The sequence below is a fragment of the Salvelinus namaycush genome, chromosome 4 (genome assembly GCF_016432855.1).
Source record: "Salvelinus namaycush isolate Seneca chromosome 4, SaNama_1.0, whole genome shotgun sequence".
Lineage (NCBI taxonomy): Eukaryota > Metazoa > Chordata > Actinopteri > Salmoniformes > Salmonidae > Salvelinus > Salvelinus namaycush.
In genome coordinates, this window is record NC_052310.1 from 56,273,859 (window position 1) to 56,300,338 (window position 26,480).

At 40.9% G+C, this 26,480-nt stretch overlaps 1 protein-coding gene across 1 annotated transcript in view; it reads left to right on the forward strand.

Moving 5' to 3' along the window:
* The window catches only part of LOC120046638 (collagen alpha-1(XXI) chain-like), a 57,319-nt gene that overhangs the window by 18,482 nt on the left and 12,357 nt on the right, over positions 1-26,480 (forward strand). The window contains exons 7-19 of the mRNA XM_038992026.1: positions 1,283-1,291; positions 5,077-5,166; positions 6,205-6,267; positions 15,726-15,779; positions 15,874-15,927; positions 16,116-16,169; positions 17,032-17,085; positions 17,705-17,758; positions 17,846-17,899; positions 19,375-19,428; positions 24,770-24,814; positions 25,470-25,523; positions 25,716-25,769. Coding sequence (XP_038847954.1) covers positions 1,283-1,291; positions 5,077-5,166; positions 6,205-6,267; positions 15,726-15,779; positions 15,874-15,927; positions 16,116-16,169; positions 17,032-17,085; positions 17,705-17,758; positions 17,846-17,899; positions 19,375-19,428; positions 24,770-24,814; positions 25,470-25,523; positions 25,716-25,769 — 693 coding nt within the window. The remainder of the gene's footprint in view (positions 1-1,282; positions 1,292-5,076; positions 5,167-6,204; positions 6,268-15,725; positions 15,780-15,873; positions 15,928-16,115; positions 16,170-17,031; positions 17,086-17,704; positions 17,759-17,845; positions 17,900-19,374; positions 19,429-24,769; positions 24,815-25,469; positions 25,524-25,715; positions 25,770-26,480) is intronic.

The following is a 26,480-nucleotide window of genomic DNA, read 5'->3' on the forward strand; positions in this document are numbered from 1 at the left end:
CGTGCTTGGTCCCCTACTGTATTCCCTGTTCACCCACGGCTGCGTGGCCAAGCACAACTACAACACCATCATTAAGTTTGCTGATGACACAACGGTGGTAGGCCTGATCACCGATAACGATGAGACAGCCTATTTTGGGTATTTGATATTTTATTAGGGAGGAGGTCAGAGACCTGGCAGTGTATGTTGTGCCAGGACAATAACTTCTCCCTCAACGTGAGCAAAGCAAAGGAGATGATCGTGGACTACAGGAAAAGGAGGGCCGAACACGCCCCCATTTACATTGACAGGGCTGTAGTGGAGTGGGTTGAGAGTTTCAAGTTCCTTGGTGTCAACATCACCAACAAACTATCATGGTCCAAACACACTAAGAAAATCGTGAAGAGGGTACGACAACACCTTTTCTCCCTCAGGAGAAAAGTGCGTACAGCTCAGTACATCACTGGGGCCAAGCTTCATGCCATCCAGGACCTATATACTAGGCGGTGTCAGAGGAAGGCCCAAAAAATGGTCATAGACTGTTCTCTCTGCTACCGCACGGCAAGCGGTACCGGAGTGCCAAGTCTAGGTCCAAAAGGCTCCTTAACAGCTTCTACCCCCAAGCCATAAAACTGCTGAACAATTAATCAAATTGCCAACCCCCCTCCCCCCTTTGTTTTTACACTGCTGCTACTCATTGTTTATTATCTATGCATAGTTACTAAACCTCTACCTACATGTACAAATTACCTCGACTAACCTGTACCCTACGCACCTTGACTTGGTACCGGTATCCCCTGTATATAGCCTCATTATTGTTATTTTTTTCTGTTACTTTACATTTTTTTTACTTTAGTTTATTTAGTCAATATTTTCTTAACTCTATTTTCTTAAAATGGCTAAGTTGGTTAAGTGCTTGTAAGCATTTCACAGTAAGGTCTACTACACCTGTTCGGTGCATGTGACAAATAACATTTTATTTATTCTGTTTGTGAAGCAGTGGCCAAATGCTCCACTGGCTTGGCTATTTATTTCACAACTAATCCACAATGCCAGACCATTGTTTTGCATCTGTGGTTTCTGGATTTCAGTTTGGGAGCAACAAAGAGAGAGCGACGCACTGAAAATACTTCTCCGCATGCCAACATCTCTCTCTCTCTTTCTGTCACTCCCGGCATGACTTGCAATGATTAATTGACCTTCAATTCAACCTGTGTTATTGTCTTAATGGATTGGTCTATTATGGTGAGATTACAGGTTGCCAGGTGCTTCAATGACATAATCTCGCTCCTTTTATTTCCAGAACGGAGAGGTATGTATTTTGGCTGATGGCTTTGCTTTATTACAAAGAAACCCCTAGTTTCATTTTCATCACTAGAGGTAAGAATTATTTTATTGCATGGTCTTTTGCAACAACACTTTACCTTAAGTTACCCATATACCTATGTAACTACACAGGAATAACTGTAGTTATAACATTGTAATAACATGTAGTGACAAAGTAACTGCTTTGTAATCACATAGTAATAGCATTTAGGCACACTTTACCTTAGGTTGCACATACCTGTAGTTACATGGAATTTTATGGATTTCAGGGTAAGTGAGTCTAAGCTAATATTCTTCACTTATTTGAATGAATATGCAGTCAAGTACTGTGTTTGAATACCCATAGTAACATACTGTATTCTACATACTTAATGAGTATATACTACATACTAAATACTATTAGTTCACTTTGGTATACTGTAAACGAACGCTAGCCTTTCAGTTGAGCATACTAGCGCTACGCCTGTCTACCGGAAGTTGATTCTGTTGATATGCAAACTCTTGCTAGCTTGTTAGCATAACAAATTACTAGCTAAACATTTTTGTGTTTGAAAATTCAATCTGGAGAGCCAGAGTAGTTCTTAAATTCAGAGCGTTGTCTGATTGTCCATTCCTAACTTCTGAGTGTTTCCCCTCTCTGAGCATTCAGAGCACACACTGGCTGAGGAGTAGGGTTGTTCCGAGCGTTCTGACCATCACAACAGCACTGCAGTCAAGCACACAAGCTAACTGGCTAGCTACTTCCAGACACAAATAAGAAAACACCTCCCTCTAACCATTTTACTCACCACAGCAGAGCTGGTTAGACAGTTTTCATGTTATCCAGAGTGTTGGTGACTGTAACTGTGCTGCTGGCAACAATTTAATTCGCTTTTTTGCTGATGTTTACTGAAATCGGCCATATAAACGGGTGTTGAGCATTCGTAAATGAGTCAGTTATTCTGCGCTCTGCACACTCAGACGAGAGTGCTCTGTAATCGGAGTAGATAGCCAGAGCTAATTTCTGTCCATTGAGAACGCACAACGACTATACCACTTAGCTAAGACTGACGTGACGAATTAAGTCAATAAACTTTGGGTAGTTAGTTAGATAGCATATAATTAATATACTGGCAAGTTCGATGTATTAGTAGCCAACTAACGAGGTAGCTAGCTAACATTACCGGTAGTACCTACTGCTGTAATGATATGCTATGCGGTTCGTAAGGATAGCGTAGCCAACACATTGTCAGCCAACATAACGTATAGTGTAAGTAATTTAAAAAGTAATTACTTTATTACATTGCTCAACATTTTCTTAACATTTGTCATAATTATTTAAAGCAATTCATTTGTATCCGCTCTTGTCGGACTTCGGCTACATATTTCTTCCACCATTTTCTTCAAATCTGAAAACGTTGTGAAGCCCTGCTTCAAAAAGTACGGAAACAATGTCCACTGCGTGTATACTTTGTATTTTGGCAAATGTACGGTAGTACAACATCCAGGAACTTTTGGCATATCTAGAACTACAGTTGAAGTCGGAAGTTTACATACACTTAGGTTGGAGTCATTAAAACTTGTTTATCAACCACTCCACAAATGTATTGTTAACAAGCTATAGTTTTGTGCATGACACAAGTAATTTTACCAACAATTGTTTACAGTAAGATTATTTCACTTATATTCACTGTATCACAATTCCAGTGGGTCAGAAGTTTACATACACTAAGTTGACTGTGCCTTTAAACAGCTTGGAAAATTCCAGAAAATTATGTCATGGCTTTAGAAGCTAATTGACATCATTTGAGTCAATTGGAGGTGTACCTGTGGATGTATTTCAAGGCCTACCTTCAAACTCAGTGCCTCTTTGCTTGACATCATGGGAAAATCAAAAGAAATTGGCAAAGACCTCAGAAAAAGAATTGTAGACCTCCACAAGTCTGGTTCATCCTTGGGAGCAATTTCCAAACGCCTGGTACCACGTTCATCTGTACAAACAATAGTACGCAAGTATAAACACCATGGGACCACGCTGCCATCATACCTGGGGCGTCAGGTTGCCTAGTGGTTAGAGCGTTGGACTTGTAACCGAAAGGTTGCAAGGTCGAATCCCCGAACTGACGAGATAAAAATCTGTTGTTCTGCCCCTGAACAAGCAAGTTAACCCACTGTTCCTAGGCCGTCATTGAAAATAAGAATTTGTTCTTAACTGACTCAGGAAGGAGACACGTTCTGTCTCCTAGAGATGAATGTACTTTGATGCAAAAAGTGCAAATCAATCCCAGAACAACAGTAAATTAACTTGTGAAGATGCTGGAGGCAACAGGTACAAAAGTATCTATATCCACAGTAAAATGAGTCCTACGTTGACAGCAAGGAAGAAGCCACTGCCATAAAAAAGCCAGACTACGGTTTGCAACTGCACATGGGAACAAAGATAGTACTTTTTGCAGAAATGTCCTCTGGTCTGATGAAACAAAAATAGAACTGTTTGGCCATAATGACCATCGTTATATTTGGAGGAAAAAGGGGGAGGCTTGCAAGCCGAAGAACACCATCCCAACCGTGGAGCACTGGGGTGGCAGCATCATGTTGTGGGTGTGCTTTGCTGCAGGAAGGACTTGTGCACTTCACAAAATAGATGGCATCATGAGGGAGGAAAATGATGTGGCTATATTGAAGCAACATCTCAAGACATCAGTCAGGAAGTTAAAGCTTGGTCGCAAATGGCTCTTCCAAATGGACAATGACCCCAAGCATACTTCCAAAGTTGTTAAAAATGGCTTAAGGACAACAAAGTCAAGGCATTGGAGTGGCCATCACAAAGCCCTGACCTCATCCTGTGGAACATTTGTGGGCAGAACGGAAAAATCGTGTGCGAGCAAGGAGGCCGACAAATCTGACTCAGTTACACCAGCTCTGTCAGGAGGAATGGGCCAAAATTCACCCAACTTATTGTGGGAAGCTTGTGGAAGGCTACCTGAAACGTTAGACCCAAGTTAAACAATTTAAAGGCAATGATACCAAATACTAATTGAGTGTATGTAAACTTCTGACCCACTGGGAATGTGATGAAATAAATAAAAGCTGAAATAAATAATTCTCTCTACTATTATTCTGACATTCCACATTCTTAAAATAAAGTGGTGATCCCAACTGACCTAAAACAGGGAATTTTTACTAGGATTAAATGTCAGGAATTGTGAAAAACTGAGTTTAAATGTATTTGGCTAAGGTGTATGTAAACTTCCGCCTTCAACTGTACGTTTACAAAGTCATTTTGCTGGTAGTGTCTGCTGTGTCAATGCTTCTGGGCTGCTAAAAGCTAAATGATAAGGCTGCTGCTAAGAGACATGAACTGAATGCACTCTCTTGGCTTCTGTTGTCTGAGAGTGTCTGTTAGCAGGAAATCAGATACAGTGGGGCAAAAAACTATTTAGTCAGCCACCAATTGTGCAAGTTCTCCCACTTAAAAAGATGAGAGAGGCCTGTTATTTTCATCATAGGTACACTTCAACTATGACAGACAAAATGAGGAAAAAAAATCCAGAAAATCACATTGTAGGATTTGTAATGAATTTATTTGCAAATTATGGTGGGGTCATAGTTGAAGTGTACCTATGATGAAAATTACAGGCCTCTCTCATCTTTTTAAGTGGGAGAACTTGCACAATTGGTGGCTGACTAAATACTTTTTTGCCCCACTGTACAATAATTGATTAATTGTATAGCTTAGTGAAAGTGATGTAATGTGTGATTAGTGAAGGATGTGTTTCTTGTTTATTCCAGTGTGCAAACGGCCCTGGTGATATAGACGTGGACCCCACTCCAGAACCCTGTACCTGTCCTCCCGGACCCCCTGGCCTTCCAGGCATGAAGGTCAGTCAGAAGGCTTACACCCCGAGACTTGCCAGTTTCTAAATCCAGTGTCAACTCCTTCCATCCGGAACATGCTGCTGTGCAAATCAAATACACTTCTGAAAGCATTCCACATTTGAACAGTTTTGTAACAAAATGTTTTGTCTCCCCGCAACTTGCATGAGCATTTCGTCTAACACCATGTAAGTACAGCCAAATAGAAAGATAAGGTTGAGGCAGATGTGGCTGTCTGCCTACAGTACATCAAGGTGACAGCAATGCATGTGATTGGGTTGTGGTTGGGAGATGTTATCAATAAGACCTGCCCCACTGTCCTATGTCTTTATTGATGGAAATAACTAAACATTGAAATAGGGACTAGTTCCAGACTGTTTGGCAAGAGAATGACACGTTGACTAAAAGTGGAAACAGACTGGCTTCTAGGCAAAATTAAATGTACTGAAATGGGCCACAAAATAAAATGCTCTGTGACCCATTTCATTGTTCACAGAGCATGTGCCAAATAATTATAAGATGTTAAAACTAACACTAAAGCTTTGAAGTAGCGTACCTTTAAGCAATATTACCATAGCAACTGGTCCCTTTATTCTATAAGAGTGTACAAGGTTTCAGACATGTTTGTGTTTATAAGGGCATGGTCATGCATGGGTGCAAATCCTGTTTTTCAACAGGAAAAGATTGCTCATCAAGGTTTTGATGGTAGATCCAAAATGCTACAAGTGCTATATTAAATGCTATATTAACAGGAATTGTAATAAATGGCATCTTGAATAAAGTAAAGCTAAACCTATCCTGCTGAGACATGCACTTGGAAAGATGTGTTTTACTGATAGTCAGTAAAGCCGTGACATAAAATTTTCCAGGAAAGGTCAAAACCATTACTGTTTGATGCTCCTCACAAAGAACATGTTTTAAAACAATTTGCAGCATGCAATCGAAAAACGTTTTCTGAGTAGTTCAACGGTTTCATGAGTGGTGCACTTGCATTGTTTAAAGGTCCAAATGGTCCAGTCAATAACCTGCTGTGTTCTCTTTCAGGGGGAAGCAGGAACAATGGAAAGGCCCGGTCAAGCTGGTCCTGCTGGTGCTGATGGTAAGCCTGTGAGTACTCCATCGTTTTATATTCAAACATCCACTCATTGTTGAATGGGTATTCAAATCAGTCCGATGCCAATTGGAGCTCTTGAATATCAAGATAATTCGGTTTTAACGGTTAAAGGGCACACTTGGAGAGATGCACAGTACATAGCTGTGCTAATGGCACCCTTTCTCCAATAGGATTTGCCTGTCAAGGATTCCAGGGCATTTCCACGTTTTTAAAATGAAAGGAAAAGTGGTTTATACTATATCAAATCAAATCAAACTTCATTGCCACATGTGCCGAATACAACAAGTGTAGACTTTAACGTGAAATGCGTACTTACAAGCCCTTAGCCCTTAACCAACAGATCAGTTCCAGAAGAAGAAAATATTTACCAAGCTAAAATAAAAAGTAATAATAAAAAAGTAACACAATAAGAATCACAATAACGAGGCTATATACAGGGGGCACCGGTACAGAGTCAGTGTGCTGGGGTACAGGCTAGTTGAGGTAATCTGTACATGTAGGTGGGGGCGAAGTGACTATGCATAGGTAACAAACAAACAGCGAGTAGCAGCAGTGTACAAGATGGGAGGGTTGTCAATGTAAATTGTCCGGTGCCAATTTTTATGAATTGTTCAGCAGTCTAATGGCTTGGGAGTAGAAGCTGTTGAGGAGCCTTTTGGTCCTAGACTTGGCGCTCCGGTACCGCTTTCTGTGCAGTAGCAGAGAAAACAGTCTATAACTTGGGTGACTGGAGTCTCTGACAATTGTATGGGCTTTCCTCTGACACCGCCTATTATATAGGTTCTGGACAGCAGGAAGCTTGGCCACAGTGATGTACTGGGCCGTTCGCGCTACCCTCTGTAGCGCCTTATGGTCAGATGCCGAGCAGTTGCCATACCAGGCGGTGATGCAACCGGTCAGGATGCTCTCGATGGTGCAGCTATAGAACCTTTTGACGATCTGGGGGCCCTTGACAAATATTTTCAGTCTCCTGAGGGGGAAAAGGTTTTGTCGTGCCCTCTTCACGACTGTCTTGGTATGTTTGGACCATGATAGTTCGTTGGTGATGTGAACACCAAGGAACTTGAAACTCTCGACCCGCTCCACTACAGCCCCGTCGATGTTAATGGGGGCCTGTTGGGCCCGCCTTTTCCTGTAGTCCACGATCAGCTCCTTTGTCTTGCTCACGTTGAGGGAGAGGTTGTTGTCCTGGCATCACACTGCCAGTTCTCTGACCTCCCTATAGGCTGTCTCATCATTGTCGGTGATCAGGCCTACCGCCGTTGTGTCATCAGCAAACTTAATGATGGTGTCGGAGTCGTGTTTGGCCACACAGTCGTGGGTGAACAGGGAATACAGGAGGGGACTAAGTACACACCGCTGATGGGCTCCAGTGTTAAGGATCAGCGTGGCAGACATGTTGTTGCCTACTCTTACCACCTGGGGGCGGCTCGTCAGGAAGTCCAGGATCCAGTTGCAGAGGGAGGTGTTTAGTCCCAGAGTCCTTAGCTTAGGGATGAACTTCATGAGCACTATGGTGTTGAACGCTGCGCTGTAGTCGATGAACAGCATTCTCACATAGGTGTTCCTTTTGTCCAGGTGGGTAAGGGCAGTGTGGAGTGCGATTGAGATTGTGTCATCTGTGGATCTGTTAGTGCGGTATGCGAATTGGAGTGGGTCTAGGGTGTCCGGGAGGATGCTGTTGATATGAGCCATGACCAGCCTTTCAAAGCACATGGCTACCGATGTGAGTTCCATGGGGCGGTAATCATTTACGCAGGTTACCTTCGCTTCCTTGGGCACAGGGACTATGGTGGTCTGCTTGAAACATTTAGGTATTACAGACTCGGTCAGGGAGAGGTAGAAAATGTCAGTGAAGACACTTGACAGTTGGTCCGCGCATGCTTTGAGTACAAGTCCTGGTAATCCATCTGGCCCAGCGGTTTTGTGAATGTTGACCTGTTTAAGGTTTTGTGCACACGCTCTCGGCTACCGAGAGCATATCACACAGTCATCCAGAACAGCTGGTGCTCTCGTGCATGCTTCAGTGTTGCTTGCCTCGAAGCGAGCATAAAGGCATTTAGCTCGTCTGGTAGGCTCGCGTCACTGGGCAGCTCGCGTCTGGGTTTCCCTTTTGTAGTCCCTAATAGTTTTCAAGCCCTGCCACATCCGACGAGCGTCAGAGCCAGTGTAGTAGGATTCAATCTTAATCCTGTATTGACGCTTTGCTTGTTTCATGGTTCGTCTGAGGGCATAGCGGGATTTCTTGTAAGCGTCCGGATTAGTCTCCCGCTCCTTGAAAGCGTCAGATCTGGCCTTTAGCTCGATGCGGATGTTGCCTGTAATCCATGGCTTCTGGTTGAGATATGTACGTACAGTCACTGTGGGGTCGACGTCATCAATGCACTTTTTGATGAAGCCGATGACTGAGGTGGTGTATTCCTCAATGCCATTGGATGAATCCCGGAACATATTCCAGTCTGTGCTAGCAAAACAGTCCTGTAGTGTAGCATCCGCGTCGTCTGACCACTTCCTGCTTTAGTTTTTGCTTGTAAGCAGGAATCAGGACAATAGAATTGTGGTCAGATTTGCCAAATGGAGGGCGGGGGAGAGCTTGTATGCATCTCTGTTTGTGGAGTAAAGATGGTCTAGGATTTTTCCCCCTGGTTGCACATGTGACATGCTGGTAAAAATCTGGTAAAACTGATTTAAGTTTGCCTGCATTAAAGTCCCCGGCCACTAGGAGCGCCGCTTCTGGGTGAGCATTTTCTTCTTTGCTTATGGCCTTATAAAATTGGTTGAGAGCGGTCTTAGTGCCAGCATCGCTTTGTGGTGGTAAATAGACGGCTAGATAGTGTATGTGTGGTCGACAGCTTATCATAAGGTACTCTACCTCAGGCGAGCAATACCTCGAGACTTCTTTAATATTAGACATCGCGCACCAGCTGTTATTGACAAAAAGACACACACCCCCACTCCTCTTCTTACCAGCGGTAGCATCTCTGTTCTGCCGGTGCATGGAAAATCCCGCCAGATCTATATTGTCCGTTTCTTTGTTCAGCCACATCTCGGTGAAACAAGATGTTACAGTTTTTAATGTCCCGTTGGTAGGATAATCTTTGGTCATAAATTTTATTTGCACGTTAGCAAGGAGAATGGAAGGCATTGGGAGTTTACTCGCTCGCCTCCGGCTTCTCAGAAGGATCCCCAATCTGCGTCCCCATTTCCAGCGTCTTTTCTTCACGCAAAAGGCGTGGATCTGGGCCTGTTCCAGTGAAAGCAAGATATTCTTCTCATCCGACTCGTTAAAGGTTTCTTCCAGTCCGCGGTGAGAAATCGCTTTTTTGATGTCCAGAAGTTATTTTCGGTCATAAGAGACAGTAGCAGTAACATTATGTACACAATAAGTAAAAAAATAAGTCACAAAAAATGCAAAATAAATAAATAAATTGCACAATTGTTTGGGAGAATGTAAAACGTCAGCCATGTTCTCGACGCCATTTTATAGGCGACCAAAAGTATGTGGATACCTGCTCATCGAACATCTCATTCCAAAATCATGTGCATTAATATGGAGTTGTTACCCTCTTTGCTGCTATAACAGCCTCCACTCTTCTGGGAAGGGTTTCCATTAGATGTTGGAACGGGAACTTGCTTCCATTCAGCCACAAAAGCATTAGTACGGTTGGGCACTGATGTTGGGCGACTAGGCCTGGCTCGCAGTTGGCGTTCCAATTCATCCCAAAGGTGTAAGATGGGGTTGAGGTCAGGGCTCTGTACAGGCCAGTCAAGTTACTCCACCACGATCTCGATCTTGTCATGCTGAAACAGGAAAGGGCCTTCCCCAAACTGTTACCACAAATTTGGAAGCACAGAATTGTCTAGAATGTCATTGTGATGCTGTAGAGTTAAGATTTCCTTCACTGGAACTAAGGGGCCTAGCCCGAACGATGAAAAACAGCTCCAGACCATTATTCCTCCTCCACCAAACCTTATGGTTGGCACTATGCATTGGGGCAGGTAGCGTTCTAATGGCATCCTCCAAACCCAGATAAGTCTGTCGGAAGCGTGATTCATCACTCCAAAGAACATGTTTCCACTGCTCCAGAGTCCAATGGCGCCGAGCTTTACACTACTCCAGCCGATGCTTGGCATTGCGCATAGTGATCTTAGGCTTGTGTGTGGCTGCTCAGCCATGGAAACCAATTTAATGAAGCTCCCGACAAACAGTTCTTGCACTGACGTTGCTTGCAGAGGCAGTTTGGAACTTGGTGGTAAGTGTTGCAACTGAGGACAGATAGGTGATCCCGTTCTGTGAGGTTGTGTGGCCTACCACTTCGCGACTGAGCCGTTGTTGCTCCTAGACATTTTCACCAAACAATAACAGCTCTTACAGTTGACCAGGCGGCTCTAGCAGGGCAGAAATTTTACAAACTGACTTGTTGGAAAGGTGGAATCCTATGACGTTATCACGTTGAAAGTCACTGAGGTCTTCAGTAAGACCATTCTACTGCCAATGTTTGTTTATGGAGATTGCATGGCTGTGTGCTCAATTTTATATACAGTTGAAGTCGGAAGTTTACATACACCTTAGCCAAATACATTTAAACTCAGTTTTTCACAATTCCTGACATTTAATCCTAGTACACATTCCCTGTTTTAGGTCAGTTAGGATCACCACTTTATTTTAAGAATGTGGAATGCCAGAATAATAGTAGAGAGAATAATTTATTTCAGCTTTTATTTCTTTCATCACATTCCCAGTGGATCAGAAGTTTACATACACTCAATTAGTATTTGGTAGCATTGCCTTTAAATTGGGTAAAATGTATCGGGTAGCCTTCCACAAGCTTCCCACAACAAGTTGGGTGAATTTTGGCCCATTTCTCCTGACATAGCTGGTGTAACTGAGTCAGGATTGTAGGCTTCCTTGCTCGCACACGCTTTTTCAGTTCTGCCCACAAATGTTCTATGGGATTGACGTCAGGGCTTTGTAATGGCCACTCCAATACCTTGACTGTTATCCTTAAGCCATTTTGCCTCAACTTTGGAAGTATGCTTGGGGTCATTGTCCATTTGAAAGACCCATTTGTGACCAAGCTCCCTCATGATGCCATCTATTTTGTGAAGTGCACCAGTCCCTCCTGCAGCAAAGCACCTCCACAACATGATGCTGCCACCCCGTGCTTCACGGTTGGGATGGTGTTCTTCTGCTTGCAAGCGTCCCCCTTTTACCTCCAAACATAACGATGGTCATTATGGCCAACTACTTTTGTTTCATCAGAGCAGAGGACATTTCTCCAAAAAGTACGATCTTTGTCCCCATGTGCAGTTGCAAACCGTAGTCTGGCTTTTCTATGGCGGTTTTGGAGCAGTGGCTTCTTCCTTGCTGAGCGGCCTTTCAGGTTATGTCGATATAGGACTCATTTTACTGTGGATATAGATACTTTTGTTCCTGTTTCTTCCAGCATCTTCACAAGGTCCTTTGCTGTTGTTCTGGGATTGATTTGCACTTTCGCACCAAAGTACGTTCATCTCTAGGAGACAGAACACATCTCCTTCCTGAGCGATATGATGGCTGCGTGGTCCCATGGTGTTTATACTTGCGTACTATTGTTTGTACAGATGAACATGGTACTTCAGGCGTTTGGAAATTTCTCCCAAGGATGAACCAGACTTGTGGAGGTCTTGTTGATTTCTTTTGATTTTCCCATGATGTCAAGCAAAGAGGCACTGAGTTTGAAGGTAGGCCTTGAAATACATCCACAGGTACACCTCCAATTGACTCAAATTATGTCAATTAGCCTATCAGAAGCTTCTAAAGCCATGACATAATTTTCTGGAATTTTCCAAACTGTTTAAAGGCACAGTCAACTTAGTGTATGTAAACTTCTGACCCACTGGAATTGAGATACAGTGAATTATAAGTGAAATAATTTGTCTCTAAACAATTGTTGGAAAAATTACTTTCCATGCACAAAGTAGATGTCCTAACTGACTTGCCAAAACTATTGTTTGTTAACAAGACATTTGTGGAGTGGTTGATAAATGAGTTTTAATGACTCCAACCTAAGTGTATGTAAACTTCCGACTTCAACTGTACCACACTCCCTTGGGCCTTATTTCTTCAGTAAGGTACAGTACTTGGCAAGAGCACTTGGCTAACTCTAAAGGCTGTTGCTTCCTACTGGGAGGCAGGATAAACTTTGTTACTCCTACTGGTGTGATAACTGGGCATATGAGGAGGGCCAGATGGAGACCATTCATATATCATTATTTGCAGGAAAGCTTTGAGTTTTAAATAATACGTCAAGATCTACAGTACCTAAACTAGATTGTAGTCAAATGTAAGTAATCATTGCTGCCACAGTTTTTTAACATACAGTACATCTGCAGAGACTGAGAGTAGACTTTGATATAGTGATCTGGTTGGCACTGAAGATATTAAAACATATTGGATCTTCACCTGATTATATGTTAAGTGGCCTATAGTCAGAATATAATGATTATGAAACAGACCATGAAGATAGTAATTGAAGCAAGTCCTCCCTGAGATGCTCTCTAATATCAAACAGAAAGAAAAAGAGAAGAATGTGTCATTTCATTTGTGAAGGTGAATGTCGCTCTGACATACAGTACAGTGTCTAGGTTAATGATAAAGTGCCTACATATCTTCACTCTATGTTGGTGAATGGTTTCTTTGTGTTGGAGCGGAATTGTCTTACCGGAATTCATTGAATAGACCCCTCAGAGTGTGTTGAGATTGCTAGCTATGATGGAAACATGATGAAGACCTTGAGGGGAATATTACATTTGTATGAATGAAGCAAATGTTTTAGGGGGATGCATGGTCATTGTTTCCATGAAAGAGTACAGTATATCGTACCTTGCAGGGGACCGTCACTGTAACTTGATTCAGAAGGTGTTTGTGCGTTAGCAGTCAGATTTCATTGAAACTGTTGAGCATGAAAGGTAACAGTCTCTGCATGAATACTCACATAATATCTTTGAAATTCAGTAACAAAGATCATGACTGGCACTTTTTCTGATATTGCTTGTACCAGCTCTATTACTATCACACTGAACTTGTGGGGGCGGTTACCCAGACACAGATTTAGCCTAGTCCTGGACTATAAAGCAAGCTCAGTGGAGAATCTCCATTGAAAGTCATTTTTAGGTTAGGACTAGGCTAAATCTGTGTCCGGGAAACCGCCCTGAAATTTTTCAGTATTGTTTGCCCAAGTGGCATATATATATTCAATTTTAGAATATCATCATTATTCAAGGGCAACTTGTGTCCTTTTCTGCCTAAACTATATCATGGATGAAAGACCTATTGTTTCAGTAATTTTCATGACTTCAATTTGTTCATTGTTTTCTGTCAATGAACTATGTATCAACTCGCTGTTCGGATGACATTTTGAAGTAATATATTTTCATTGCTTTTTCCATTAGAGGCTTTGAAATACTGTAAATTGGTCTGTGTGGGGTGTTCAACTTGCACTCAATACTGATCTCTACTGATGACTGAGGTCATGAGAAGTGTCGACCAGTTTACAGTACAATATGTTCTTTGTGAACATACTGTGGCCTTTGAATACTGGCAGTGCATTGTTGAAGCAAATCTTCCTACAAAAGTGCAATAAAGTGATGAGAGAGTGTCTTTCACAAGTGTTTTGTGAAGTCATCACTTGTAATCAGAGGAAAGATATCAGTTTATTTCAAATTCTACACTATGTAACAATGAAACCCATACATGTCATCCTACCACTGAAGTTAGGGAAGATGTTACATTTGAGGTTATTCCAAAACATGGGGGCTGTTTTATTGCATATGTTAACGTCCTTAGCAACTAAGAATCTTTGAGTTCAGTAAACATCGTTTAGTGTTTTGAGTCATTAAATAGAATTGAGCAATTATGTATAGAATAATTATCTAATTCGGACAACCCCAACATTTTCCCCAATGAATTTGTCGGGCACACTTACTGTACATTAAATAAGCAAATGGTGCCCACTTGCAGTGTAATCAAGTATGGGTGTGAAAGTGTAAAATACATTACAGAATTGGCACTGTACCCTGTACAGTAGCCTAGTTTCCCATGGTACTAAGGGTAAAGATCCATACAGAATTGTAAGCCCAGACAGTTTTTTGGGTTATTACATACAGCCGGAAATAACTTTTGGATATCAGAGTGGCGGTAACTCACCAGCATTTTGACCAGAAATACAACTTTCCTGAATTGGATCCTTTGTTCGTACCACCCAACTCTACTGAACTTATCCCAGAGGTTGCTCCAAGACGCCGCCAGCAGAGAAGAGGTATTCTGAGTTGACTTTTAGTCTGACTCAGGAGGCGTGCACCTTCCTCCACCGCTTCCGAGTATATTACTCGCTAATGTTCAGTCCCTGGACAATAAAGTAGACGAGCTCAGGGTGAGGATCTCCTTCCAGAGAGACATCAGGGACTGTAACATACTCTGGTTCACGGAATCATGGCCCTTTCCGGATATACTGTCCCCGTCCATACAGCCAGCTGGGTTCTCAGTACATTGCGCAGACAGGAATAAAGAACTCTCCGGGCAGAATAAAAGCAGAGGTGTATGTTTCATTATTAACTACACATGGTGTGCTTGTGGTAACGTACAGGATCAGTCCTTTTGTTCATTCGACCTAGAATACCTCACAAGCAAATACCACAGCGGCTCTCAAGGAACTACACTGGACTTTGTGTAAACTTTGTGTAAGCTGGGACCAAGAGACTAAAAACAGCTTCTATTTCAAGGCCATCAGACTGTTAACTAGCCATCACTAGCCGGCTATCACCAGGTTACTTAACCCTACACCTTAGAGGCTTCTGCCCTATGTATATAGACATGGAACACTGGTCACTTTAATAATGGAACACTGGTCACTTGTTGCGCTCGTCGTCAGATGATAAATGACCGGACCAAGGTGCAGCGTGGTAGGCGTACATTCTCTCTTTATTTGAAAACGTAACACCGGGAAAAAACAATGAACACAAACCGAACGTAAAGCTAGTCGTGCAAGACAAGATCCCACAAAATCCAAAAGGAAACTGACAACTTATATCTGATTCCCAATCAGAGACAACGACTGGCCAGGTCGCAGTTGTAAATGAGAACTTATTCTAAACTGGCTTACCTGGTTAAAAAAGGTGAAATAAAAAAAATACGACATGAAGAGTGATATAAAATGTCTTTATATCTGATGCTTTCTCAAATGTATCAAAACCCCTTTGTTACCCTTCATATAGCATTCCTTATGAATGACTTTTGAAGCATCTATGTATATAAGCCTTAAAAAGAGCTTATGAAGGGTGTATGTATGAATGTTTTAAAAAGTTGGAATTTAATTTAACACACAGCTGATACATGTGTTTTATCTATGAACAACATTAATAAAGGGTGAATATCTCATGACTTCTCATCTCTCCGCTTTTTAAATTAAAGGGCATCCATGGCAACCGAGGATTTCCTGGGCCACAGGGTCCAACTGGGACAGAGGTATCAGCTGCACTCTAAAACAAATTATGTTTTGATCAGACTAGGGTATTTGATGGTAAATCAATGGAGCTGCTCTTTCTGTTCACTATTTCAGGGGCGACGCGGGGTTGATGGTAACAAGGGAGAACAAGGACGGCCTGGTGATTCGGTAGGAAGGTCAAAAAAGGGCATTAGTATTACGTTTTATTGGCATGATCTATTTTATGACACTGAAGACCCACTTTAAGCATTATCACTAATGATTGGATTCCAGAGTACTGATCAAAAGCTACTTCTAATAATCTACAATCCCTTTTATCAAACACACATTTTATGTATAAATTCTTGTCTTTTCAGGGTGAAAGAGGGGTTCCGGGATTACCTGGGCCATCGGGCCAAGCAGGTGAAAAGGTACGCCATAAAAGTGGCTTCACTGAATGAGGTTATCAAATGTTTGAATCTCTGTAGAACAGGGTTTCCCAACTGGCGGCCCGAGGGTGGTTTTATTTGACGCCCCATGTTTTCTGAGCAAAACATATATAAATATATACAGTATATATATATATATATTTTGCATTTTCATTGTTGGACATAAAAAAAAAAATAAACAGATCAGCTCTAAGTGATCTTAATTTGGGAAATCTGTTCCCAAGTATTTCCACGCATAGTAGAGAGATAAATGCAGTCTCTGAAGTATCATAATAGAACTGTCTTCAATTGAAATAAACAGCTGCTGAACTGAATCCCACATCAAATATGATAATGTGTATTTTATGAGATCAGACCAAAGTAAATAAGAGAGAACAGCACATGGATGAAACATTGTAGTTTATAAGGAAAACAGCAAGATGTTTTCCCCGGACATTCCCAGGTACACCACAGGATCTTTGAATCTGAACCACATGCAGTATGTCGTAGGCCTACAATAGTATCTATAACTATTAGTATCTGATGACTATTATATGTACAGTAAGAGTTTACCGTTGATATTATGAACATAGCAATGCACAGTAAATGTATGTGACAATACAACCCATTTTTCCATTTGAATCCAAGAGACCAGCTCTTTTTATGAGGCAGTGTCTGTTTTATTATCAGCACATTGTCACTTGTCATTTTGCTAATGGAGGTGTTATAGGTAAAGTTTCAAATACTTTCACTGCCTCAGTTTCCGGAGGCACTTGATCAAATGTTATCAGAGAAAGGTAGGTAAGGAGCGTTGCATTTTAATAACTTGTTATCAAACTTTCAGTATATTTCATTTCTTTCCCAGGGCTCTTTAGGTCTTTTAGGGGGACCAGGACTTTCCGGCAAAGATGGCCAAGTGGTAAGAATATCACAACACTGTCATTTATCACATGGTTATATACAATAGTGGCTAAATTAACAGTATATATTTTTTTTATTTTTTTATTTCACCTTTATTTAACCAGGTAGACCAGTTGAGAACAAGTTTTAATTTACAACTGCGACCTGGCCAAGATAAAGCAAAGCAGTGCGACACAAACAACAACACAGAGTTACACATGAAATAAACAAACATACAGTCAATAACACAATAGAAAAAGTATATATACAATGTGTGCAAATGAGGTAAGATAAGGGAGGTAAGGCAATAAATAGGCCATAGTGGTGAAATAATTACAATTTAGCAATTAAACACTGGAGTGATAGATGTGCATCAGTTGAATGTGCAAGTAGAGATACTGGGGTGCAAAGGAGCAACAACAAAAAATAACAGTATGGGGATGAGGTAGTTGGATGGGCTATTTACAGATGGGCTATGTACATGTGCAGTGATCTGTGCTTAAAGTATAGGTTAGGTAGTAGTTAACTGGCAACTTGCTTGGGCTTTCAAGTTGACAAATATATTGACAAATGTATACAGTACATTGGCCTCATTGGTCCTTTCAATATTGGTAATCTTGATGATTTGCTGATTTCAGGGAGACAAAGGAGGCAGGGGACACCCTGGGCCAGCAGGACATCCAGGAGAACCAGTACGTATAGGTACTCTGGTGTCAAACCAGGAGCTGATGTGCCTTTAAGTTTGAAAACATCTCTCCTTCTCCCATTCTTCAACTCAGGGTTTACCTGGAAGAGATGGAAAGAATGGACTTCCAGGACAAATCGGTCAAAAGGTTTGTTTTTATGTCACTGATCATTTTACATTTACATTTGAGTAATTTAGCAAATGCTGTTATCCAGAGAGACTTACAGTTAGTACATTCATCTTAAGATAGCTAGGTGAGACAACCAATTATCACAGTCGTAGTAAGTACATTTTTACTCAATAAAGAATTTATCAGCAGTCAGTGCTAGTAGAAAAAGTGCAAGGTTGTTTTTATATTTTTTGTTTTTTTGTGGGGTGGGGATAAGCCTGAGATGTTTTATTTAATCAAAGAAAAGTTAACTTGCAGAGGAATGGAATTGACGTATGAAAACATGGACCATCAGGTTGACTTGGCATAGTCGATCTGAACTGAACCCCCAAAGGATTTGCTGTTATTGTCTGGGAGTTCCCCAACAGTGGAAATATATTATTGCTGTTAGCACCAGTGTGATCTGTAAATGGGTTAACACCAGTGTGATCTGTAAATGGGTTAGCACCAGTGTGATCTGTAAATGGGTTAGCACCAGTGTGATCTGTAAATGGGTTAGCACCATTGTAATCTATAAATAGGTTAGCACCAGTGAGATCTATAAATGGGTTAGCACCAGTGAGATCTATAAATGGGTTAGCACCATTGTGATCTATAAATGGGTTAGCACCAGTGTGATCTGTAAGAGCGTCTGCTAAATGACTTAAATGTAAAATGTAAATGTAAATGGGTTAGCACCAGTGTGATCTGTAAATGGGTTAGCACCATTGTAATCTATAAATGGGTTAGCACCATTGTAATCTATAAATAGGTTAGCACCAGTGAGATCTATAAATGGGTTAGCACCAGTGAGATCTATAAATGGGTTAGCACCATTGTGATCTATAAATGGGTTAGCACCAGTGTGATCTGTAAATGGGTTAGCACACATTGTGATCTATAAATGGGTTAGCACACATTGTGATCTATAAATGGGTTAGCACCATTGTGATTTATAAATGGGTTAGCACACATTGTGATCTATAAATGGGTTAGTACCAGTGTTTCTTCTTGTTCCTTCTCAGCTCAGCCGTCATTGATGTTTCCAGGTTTCTCTGACACATGGTTTTCATTATCTTAACAGCAGTTCATCACCATTTAGGATGTTGTGTCTGCGTTATAAATTCTGGATTTATATTCTTCTTTTTTTCCTCACATATAGCACCTTAACAAAAGTAGTTCTTCATTGTATGTTCCTAATGTCTTTAGATTGGCAAATCTGATTGCCAGTTTATTGCAAATCATGGCTTGACATCATGGATAAATGGAGAACTAATCCTGTACAAACACACTGATACCTCATCTAACACCTATACTGCTAACGTTATGTATCAAAGATAGTTGAGACAGTATCCAATGACTAAATACATGATTGAGTGCTGCTATCTCTTTTGAGCTGTACCTGTAATGGGTACACTGAAATATTAGGCATGATGTCTGTGTTTATGATATTTTGATATTCTTTTAATCAATAGGGAGAAGTTGGAGCAGCTGGCATACCTGGTCTAGACGGAAGGGAGGGCCATCTTGTAAGTCATGAACACTTATATACTTTCTTTAACCATTGCTTATTTAGACGTTACATTCCAATGCACTCTAAATGGTCTATTTTTTCTGTGCTTGGGTTTCTATAATAGGAAAAATTCCAGAATTGCCCCCCCACCCCCTCAAATAAAACAAGTTCCTTGACTTTAGCAGGAGATATCCAAAACAGTCTTGGTCATCTGGGGCTATTTGAATCAAAGCAGACACCATGGAACATGAGAGTTTTTCTGACAGCTAGTACATTTGGAGTGGTTCCCCTGTAGTTCATCCCAGGATATTAACCCTATTATGGAAATACGTAACTTTATGTGATGCTGGGAACACAGCTAATTGGAAAAATGTTATAGTCATATGGGGACAGACATTTTTTTAATCTGAAAAATTAAGTTTTATGCAAGGGCATCCCCATTAATGTGCAGTTTGCCGATTTGGCCACACAAGCGTGATGGAACTAAAATGTTTGAGAATGAGTCAGTTGCTCCACAGGGCTGTAAGCCATGTGGTTTGCCAGAACATCTAATGAGCGTCTTTATGGACTAAACCGCACAATAGTTGTAGCTGCCTGCAATCCCCTCAAGCTAGTGTCTTTAAGAAGTGATTGTATATATTTTTTCTATTTATTTTCAATGTATTTATTTAGTTATTATTTTCCCAGATGTGTTGATGACAATGGCATTAATGGCATGGGAGGAGGAATGGGTTGAGTGATCCAGTTGGATGCTGTGGAAGATTAGGTGGCTATGGACATACTGTATTGGGTGACCAAAGGAATTGTAGCCAGGACACCAGGGTTAACAAGTGTCATGGTATTTTCAATAACCAGCGAAGATCATGAGTGTTGTATCTGAAAGATGCCACATTGAGCCATTGGAGGGTTTTTAGATTAGATGGATGAGCACCTCCTATTGGCCCTCCAAAACTACTTACAGGCCCTATCCAAATGGATGCAGTATAGCAAAACCTGCACGTGAGCATTTTGCTGACCAAGCAGGATACTGTAGCTCATGCGGTGTTAAAGGTCCTTCGGGGCATATTTAGTGTTTGGAATTGAAAGGATGTTGATTTTCCAGCTAGCAATGAGGAAGTGGCCCTCTACCGGGGGCTCGGAACTGATTGAATCGGCCCGGAATTGGGTGTCAGACTCGGCCCGGAATCAAAATGAATCACTGCACAGAATCGGTCCAAGTACATCGGGCCGTTTCCGTCTACCAGATTTCAGCCGACTTTGCCGGCATCTTACCAGAATCCCCCCAGAAGCGGCCAGATGTAAATGTAAATAAATGTATATAAAATGAAAGAAAATGTACCCCCTTTCGTCATATCCAATTGGCAGTTTCAGTCTTGTTCCATCGCTGCAACTCCCGTACGGCCTCGGGAGGCGAAGGTCAAGAGCCGTGCGTCCTCCGAAACACAACCCTGCCAAGCCGCACTGCTTCTTGACACAATGCACGCTTAACCCGGAAGCCAGCCGCACCAACATGTCGGAGGAAACACTGTACATCTGGCGACCGTGTCAGCGTGCATGTGCCCGGATCGCCACAGGAGTAGCTACAGCGCGATGGGACAAGGACATCCCGGCCGGCCAAACCCTCCCCTAACCCGGACGACACTGGGCCAATTGTGCGTTGCTCATAGGTCTCCCGGTCGTGGCCGGCTGCGACACAGACGGGAATCGAACCAGCATCTGTAGCAACGCAGTTTGCACTGCGATGCAGTGTCTTAGACCGCTGTGCCACTCGGGAGGCCCCATCCACAAAGTTTTGAATGCTGATCAATTGCCTTGTACAAAGTATCAAAATACTAAAATACTACTTAAACAGAAAAGACTCGTAAAAAATTTAATTGAAATGTTAATTATATTTTTGGATCACAGAAACAATGAGAAAACATGGAAAAATATATAATGAAATGTTAATTATATAAAGCAGCCCGTGTAATCATCTGCCAGAGAGTAGCCCCAATCGACCCGAGCCCCAAGTAATACATTTGGGCCAGATAACTCACACCAGAATCAGCCCGAGCTCAATCCCGCATTCTAGCCATGAGTAATACTGCCGAAGGCGGCCCAGACTCGGGCCAAATGACGTCGGGCCGAGTCTGACTCTCAGCCGAGTGCCCCGACTCACAGCCGGAATCGGCCCAGATCCACTGTGCTAGCTGGAGTTCTTTGCAGTCAAATTTCAAATGAGTAGAACACAATGTAACAAAGTAAAGAGAAGGTAACAAAGGCTGTTCTTGGACACTTTCATAGATAGGCAAATAAATATAATTCCATTGGAGGAAAATACTATTTGAAATGCTTTGTGCCAATATGTCTTTATCACCTTCAATGAGCCATGAGTAATTTAAGTGTCACAGTCACAACCTGTTCATAGAATAACACTTATCTCCCCCATACTCCATCAGTGATCCAAGAATACGTGTCACATACCATAGTTGACCATGATGTACTACTTAGCCTATTCCAATAACATCTTTGCTGTTTTACACATATATTAGCTTTTGGCTCATCTGATTCCCTGTCTTATATGACACATCAATGGATTTTTATTGTGTCTTAACTGATGTGGCTAATTGTCCTGATCTTTAATAAGTGATGTAATTTCTCGTGATTTGATCAATAGCATGGTCTAGGGAACAGCTTTTAATATGTTTGCAGCATCTGAGGATTCTTGAGGAGTTATTTTGCAACATGTTTCCATGTTCTTTTACAATCCCCTCAAGATATAGTCTCTGTCATTTGCCAAACATCTGCCCCCGTTTATCATGAAAAATTACTAAAGAGCCATTTCAAGGTAGTTTTGTTGGATATGCTCAACAATTATAAACTGTTTATTAACTCAACTGTACATTCACAAACGTTAGGCACTTTTCCCATTAGTCCATTAACATCAAATATTGCCACGCTCAACTGCCAAATATAGATCTATCCCACTGGGAACAGACGTCAATTCAGCATCTTTTGCACGTTGATTCAACGTAATATCATTGAAATGATGTGGAAACAATGTTGATTCAACCACTGTGTGCCCAGTGGGATGGCTTTTAGAGTACAAGACCGGTAGATCAGATTATGCTGTGAGGTATAACGGAATATGCATAATTTGGCTAACATAATGTTTTGATGGTTGTGTGTTTGATAATGAAAGTCTTAGGGGTCTTAGGGGGATTACCACTGAGGTCGTGAAATGTGTGGATTTTGACCACTTTGGCATGCTAGCTATATGAAAAACATCTGAGGAATAAGAAAGTTGTGGTACAGTGTTGCATGTCGTGATATGGCCAAGTAACATTGTTTATATAGTTAGTCTACCACATGAACATCAAAGGCAAGAAAGGGAAGCATTTTAGGAAGAACAGAGGAGCATACCTCTGAATAGGACGTGGTAAAAAAACAAAAAACATTTTCCAAGGCCCGGTCCAGGCACCTTCACACAGAGAAACATCTAGGAAAGCATGATTTTTTAAAGATGGTAGTTATTTAGAAATTGGCAACAAAAAAAACAAGGAGCCTACCAGTGTTGAGACTGATGGAGAAATAGATGCTATTGGCAAGGAAGATCAGGGATGAATGACATAACCACTTAAAGGGGAACAGACAACTATGTAGTCCCATGTAGCTCAGTTGGTGGGGCATTGTGCTTGCAACGCCAGGGTTATGGAGTCAATTCCCAAGGGGGACCAGTATGAAAATGTATGTACTCAATACTGTAAGTTGCTCTGGATAAGAGCATCTGCTAAATTACTAAAATGTAAGAGATTTCTGGGAAATTCTAGAGCATCACTCAATGTTTATTAATAAATGTAAATGTAAAATGCTTCTCAATCCCTGCTTGGGATGTGACATTGTTGGTTATTCTTCATTTTCTGCCAAAACACCAACTACGTAAGAACCTGTTACGTCACCCATATTCGTATAGCCTTTGAAATTATTCTTTGTTTGAAGTGTGAAAGAGATGTCTGTTTAAAATCTTTGAAAGGGAGGACATGTTTTCAACAGATAATATGCATGCAGCTATGAACATAAGTAGATCATACTGGTAAAAGGAGACATAGTCGTCTCTGGGACTACTTAAAGATGACGTATCAACTGACCTTGCCTGTACACAATATTTTGTCTTTGGCCTCATCTTGCACAGGGTTAGACCACAGTGAATTATCAGGGATATTTGGTATCACTAAATGTAGCAGGCCTTGTTTAGTATTTCCATAAACATGGCATATTTGTTCACTACACACATGCTGCTTATTATAAACTCCAGATTTGTGACACTGAGTGGTCAGATAAAATGGGTAAGCTTGCATGGAAATGGAATGCATCCATGCCACTTCATGGAACTTATCCTCAAGTATTTGAAACACCTATTATTGATATCAATTAGTAGTAACTTGTCTAAAGTATTTTTGGGACTGTGTCACTATTAATTTAAAACCATCTACTGTATATACAGTGGCTTTTTTATTAGCTTTGAGGTATGAGACGTTATGTCGTAATGAGACTCTGAAAGTGTCCAAGATACATTTTCCATGTTGAAATGACTGATTATATCCAAGTGAAAACTATTGTGTGCAGAGAACACTTATAGGTGCACATAAACATGTGTATTTTCTCTATACAAACTTTATGATTCCTCTCAACGTAGTGTACTTCTTGGACAACAAACCTATTTGTACTATTAGGTTTATCTTTTTAAGGAGTCAACCAGTTATTCATGTAAAATCAATCAACATTTTATGAAGAGATAAACAAAGGTTTAACACCTTTGTAGATTGGTACAATAATCTCTCTGATGCATTATAAATACAATGAGGTTTTACGGTTTCAAGACGCTATCTTCCGGTCCATTCATTGTGATACCCAATGATACAGTATATAGTACCACTGTTCTCTGCATTAGGGCTGTATTTGCATTTGTTTTAACAACATCCCGTGGAAGCCATTAAACCTGCTGGCTGATAAAGCAAGCGAAGCTCAGGGGAAAGACATTTTATATGTGATTAATCCAGACTCTCAGAAGAAAGAAAACAAAACCATACATCTGTGAACCATGTATGTTAGCTACATTAGAGGGGGAGGAAACTCTTAACTGTCTACCTTTCATCTATATACTGTATTGAATACAAATGCATTGTATACAATTGTAATGTATAGGCTAATACCATGATCATGGTAAGTAAAAAGTGACATTGTGTGCTGTCATATAGAGTAAGGGCGGCAGGTAGCCTAGCGGTTAGAGCCCGTAACCGAAAGGTTGCTGGTTCAAATACCCAAGGTGAAAAATCAGCAAGGCACTTAACCCTAATTTGCTCTGTCTTTGTTTCCAGGGTTTGCCTGGTGTGCCTGGAAACGTGGGCCAGAGTGGAACTAAGGTGAGCTCCTGTTATTATCATAAAGGTCTGCTCTTATATCAGGACATGCCCATACTGTCCATTAAATTGATATTATGGTGTTTTAAATAAAAACATTGATTCAAAGTCACAATCTCCTTTCCAGCAAGTTTTACATTAGCAAACATTTTGTGCTTGCAAGAAAGGCTATTATGTTATTGTACTTTTTTATTGTACATTCCCTTGGTCTATGTCTAAAACTATGAATGAACGTTATGCTGTGTTCAACCACAGTTTACATGCACCGTTATAAAGTATAGACTAAAATAAATAAGAAGATAATTAAGTGTTTTTGATGGCTTTTGGAAAATGCACAAATTGTTTTTGGATTATTGAAATTTGAAAATTCTTCAGCCAAGCCCACAAAGAAGAACTTTATCAAAAGTATTCTAGGGACTCAATAATTTTTTTCACATAAGATCAGACCTTTATAAACTATGGTTTGAGTTTTGATATTGAAATACATAAATAATCTTTAATAAAGCTGTCATGTGACAGATAGAAAGAAAACACATGTAATCAATGAAGAAAGTTGTTCTTATGTATAATTTTTTTTCAGAATTGGCAAACCGTTGCACAAAATTACAATATAAAAAAGTTACTGCATATGTTATTAATTCTATCATTATAATTACAGGGTGAAGCTGGTTGGTCAGGACTGAAAGGTGCCAAAGGTTCAACTGGAACATCTGTAAGTTGGCTGCAGTCAATAGATCCAGTTTCAATTTGTCCAAATGTATTCAGGATCACACTTACAGTAGTATATGTGGCTTAAATATGTATTGACATAGTGCTAAGTTATTTTCACACTTACTCAATGACAACAAATGTGTAGACATTCGGGGAATATTTAAATTTATGTTTTATTGTTTTTCTTCTTTAGGGTGATAATGGCTTTCCTGGTGAACCTGGATCGTCAGGGCAACCTGGACCTAAGGTAAAAGTAATTTCTCTTCTGTTCAAGAAATGTAACATCCTGTGAACAGACCCTTTCATGGATGATGTCAATTGTATTTTGCCCAATGTCCATGTGAATAATATTTGCAGAAATAGTCAAATGTACTTTCATGGGGTGCTAGGCTGAGAAAATCTCAATAGTAAATAGCAATAGTAAAGACCTGCACACTCAATTGCTCCAACACATACCTTTATTACACTATTAGCATTGAAACGTTGTGAACCAATGAAGGTACAGTATGTGTGGAGCAATTTGAGTGTTCTGACCCTATCTTACTGGTACTGTGTCAGGGAATGTACGCCCCAGACATGCAGTGTTGCAACACCACCACAAGAGGCAGTGATGACCACACAGAGCAACTGTAAATCCCTGAATGATATTGAGTATTGGTATGAAATCCCAAATACTGCTGAGCAGTGGTATGAAATCCCAAATACTGCTGAGCAGTGTTGTGAAATCTCATAATGCTGCCGGCTGCATTAACTCATCTGTCCTTACAAGGCAGGATTTTATAGTTGCACTGTGAATATCAGTCCCTTGTCTATTGGTGTGTGAAGTCAGTTCCTCAGTGTTATTGTTGATGCATATGGTTTTGCTTGGGTTAGGATTGAAATATTCCAACTAGGATTTCTAGAAAACGAGGGAATTTATTGAAAGTTCCTGGAATTTTGCAACCCTAGCTTGGGTTAG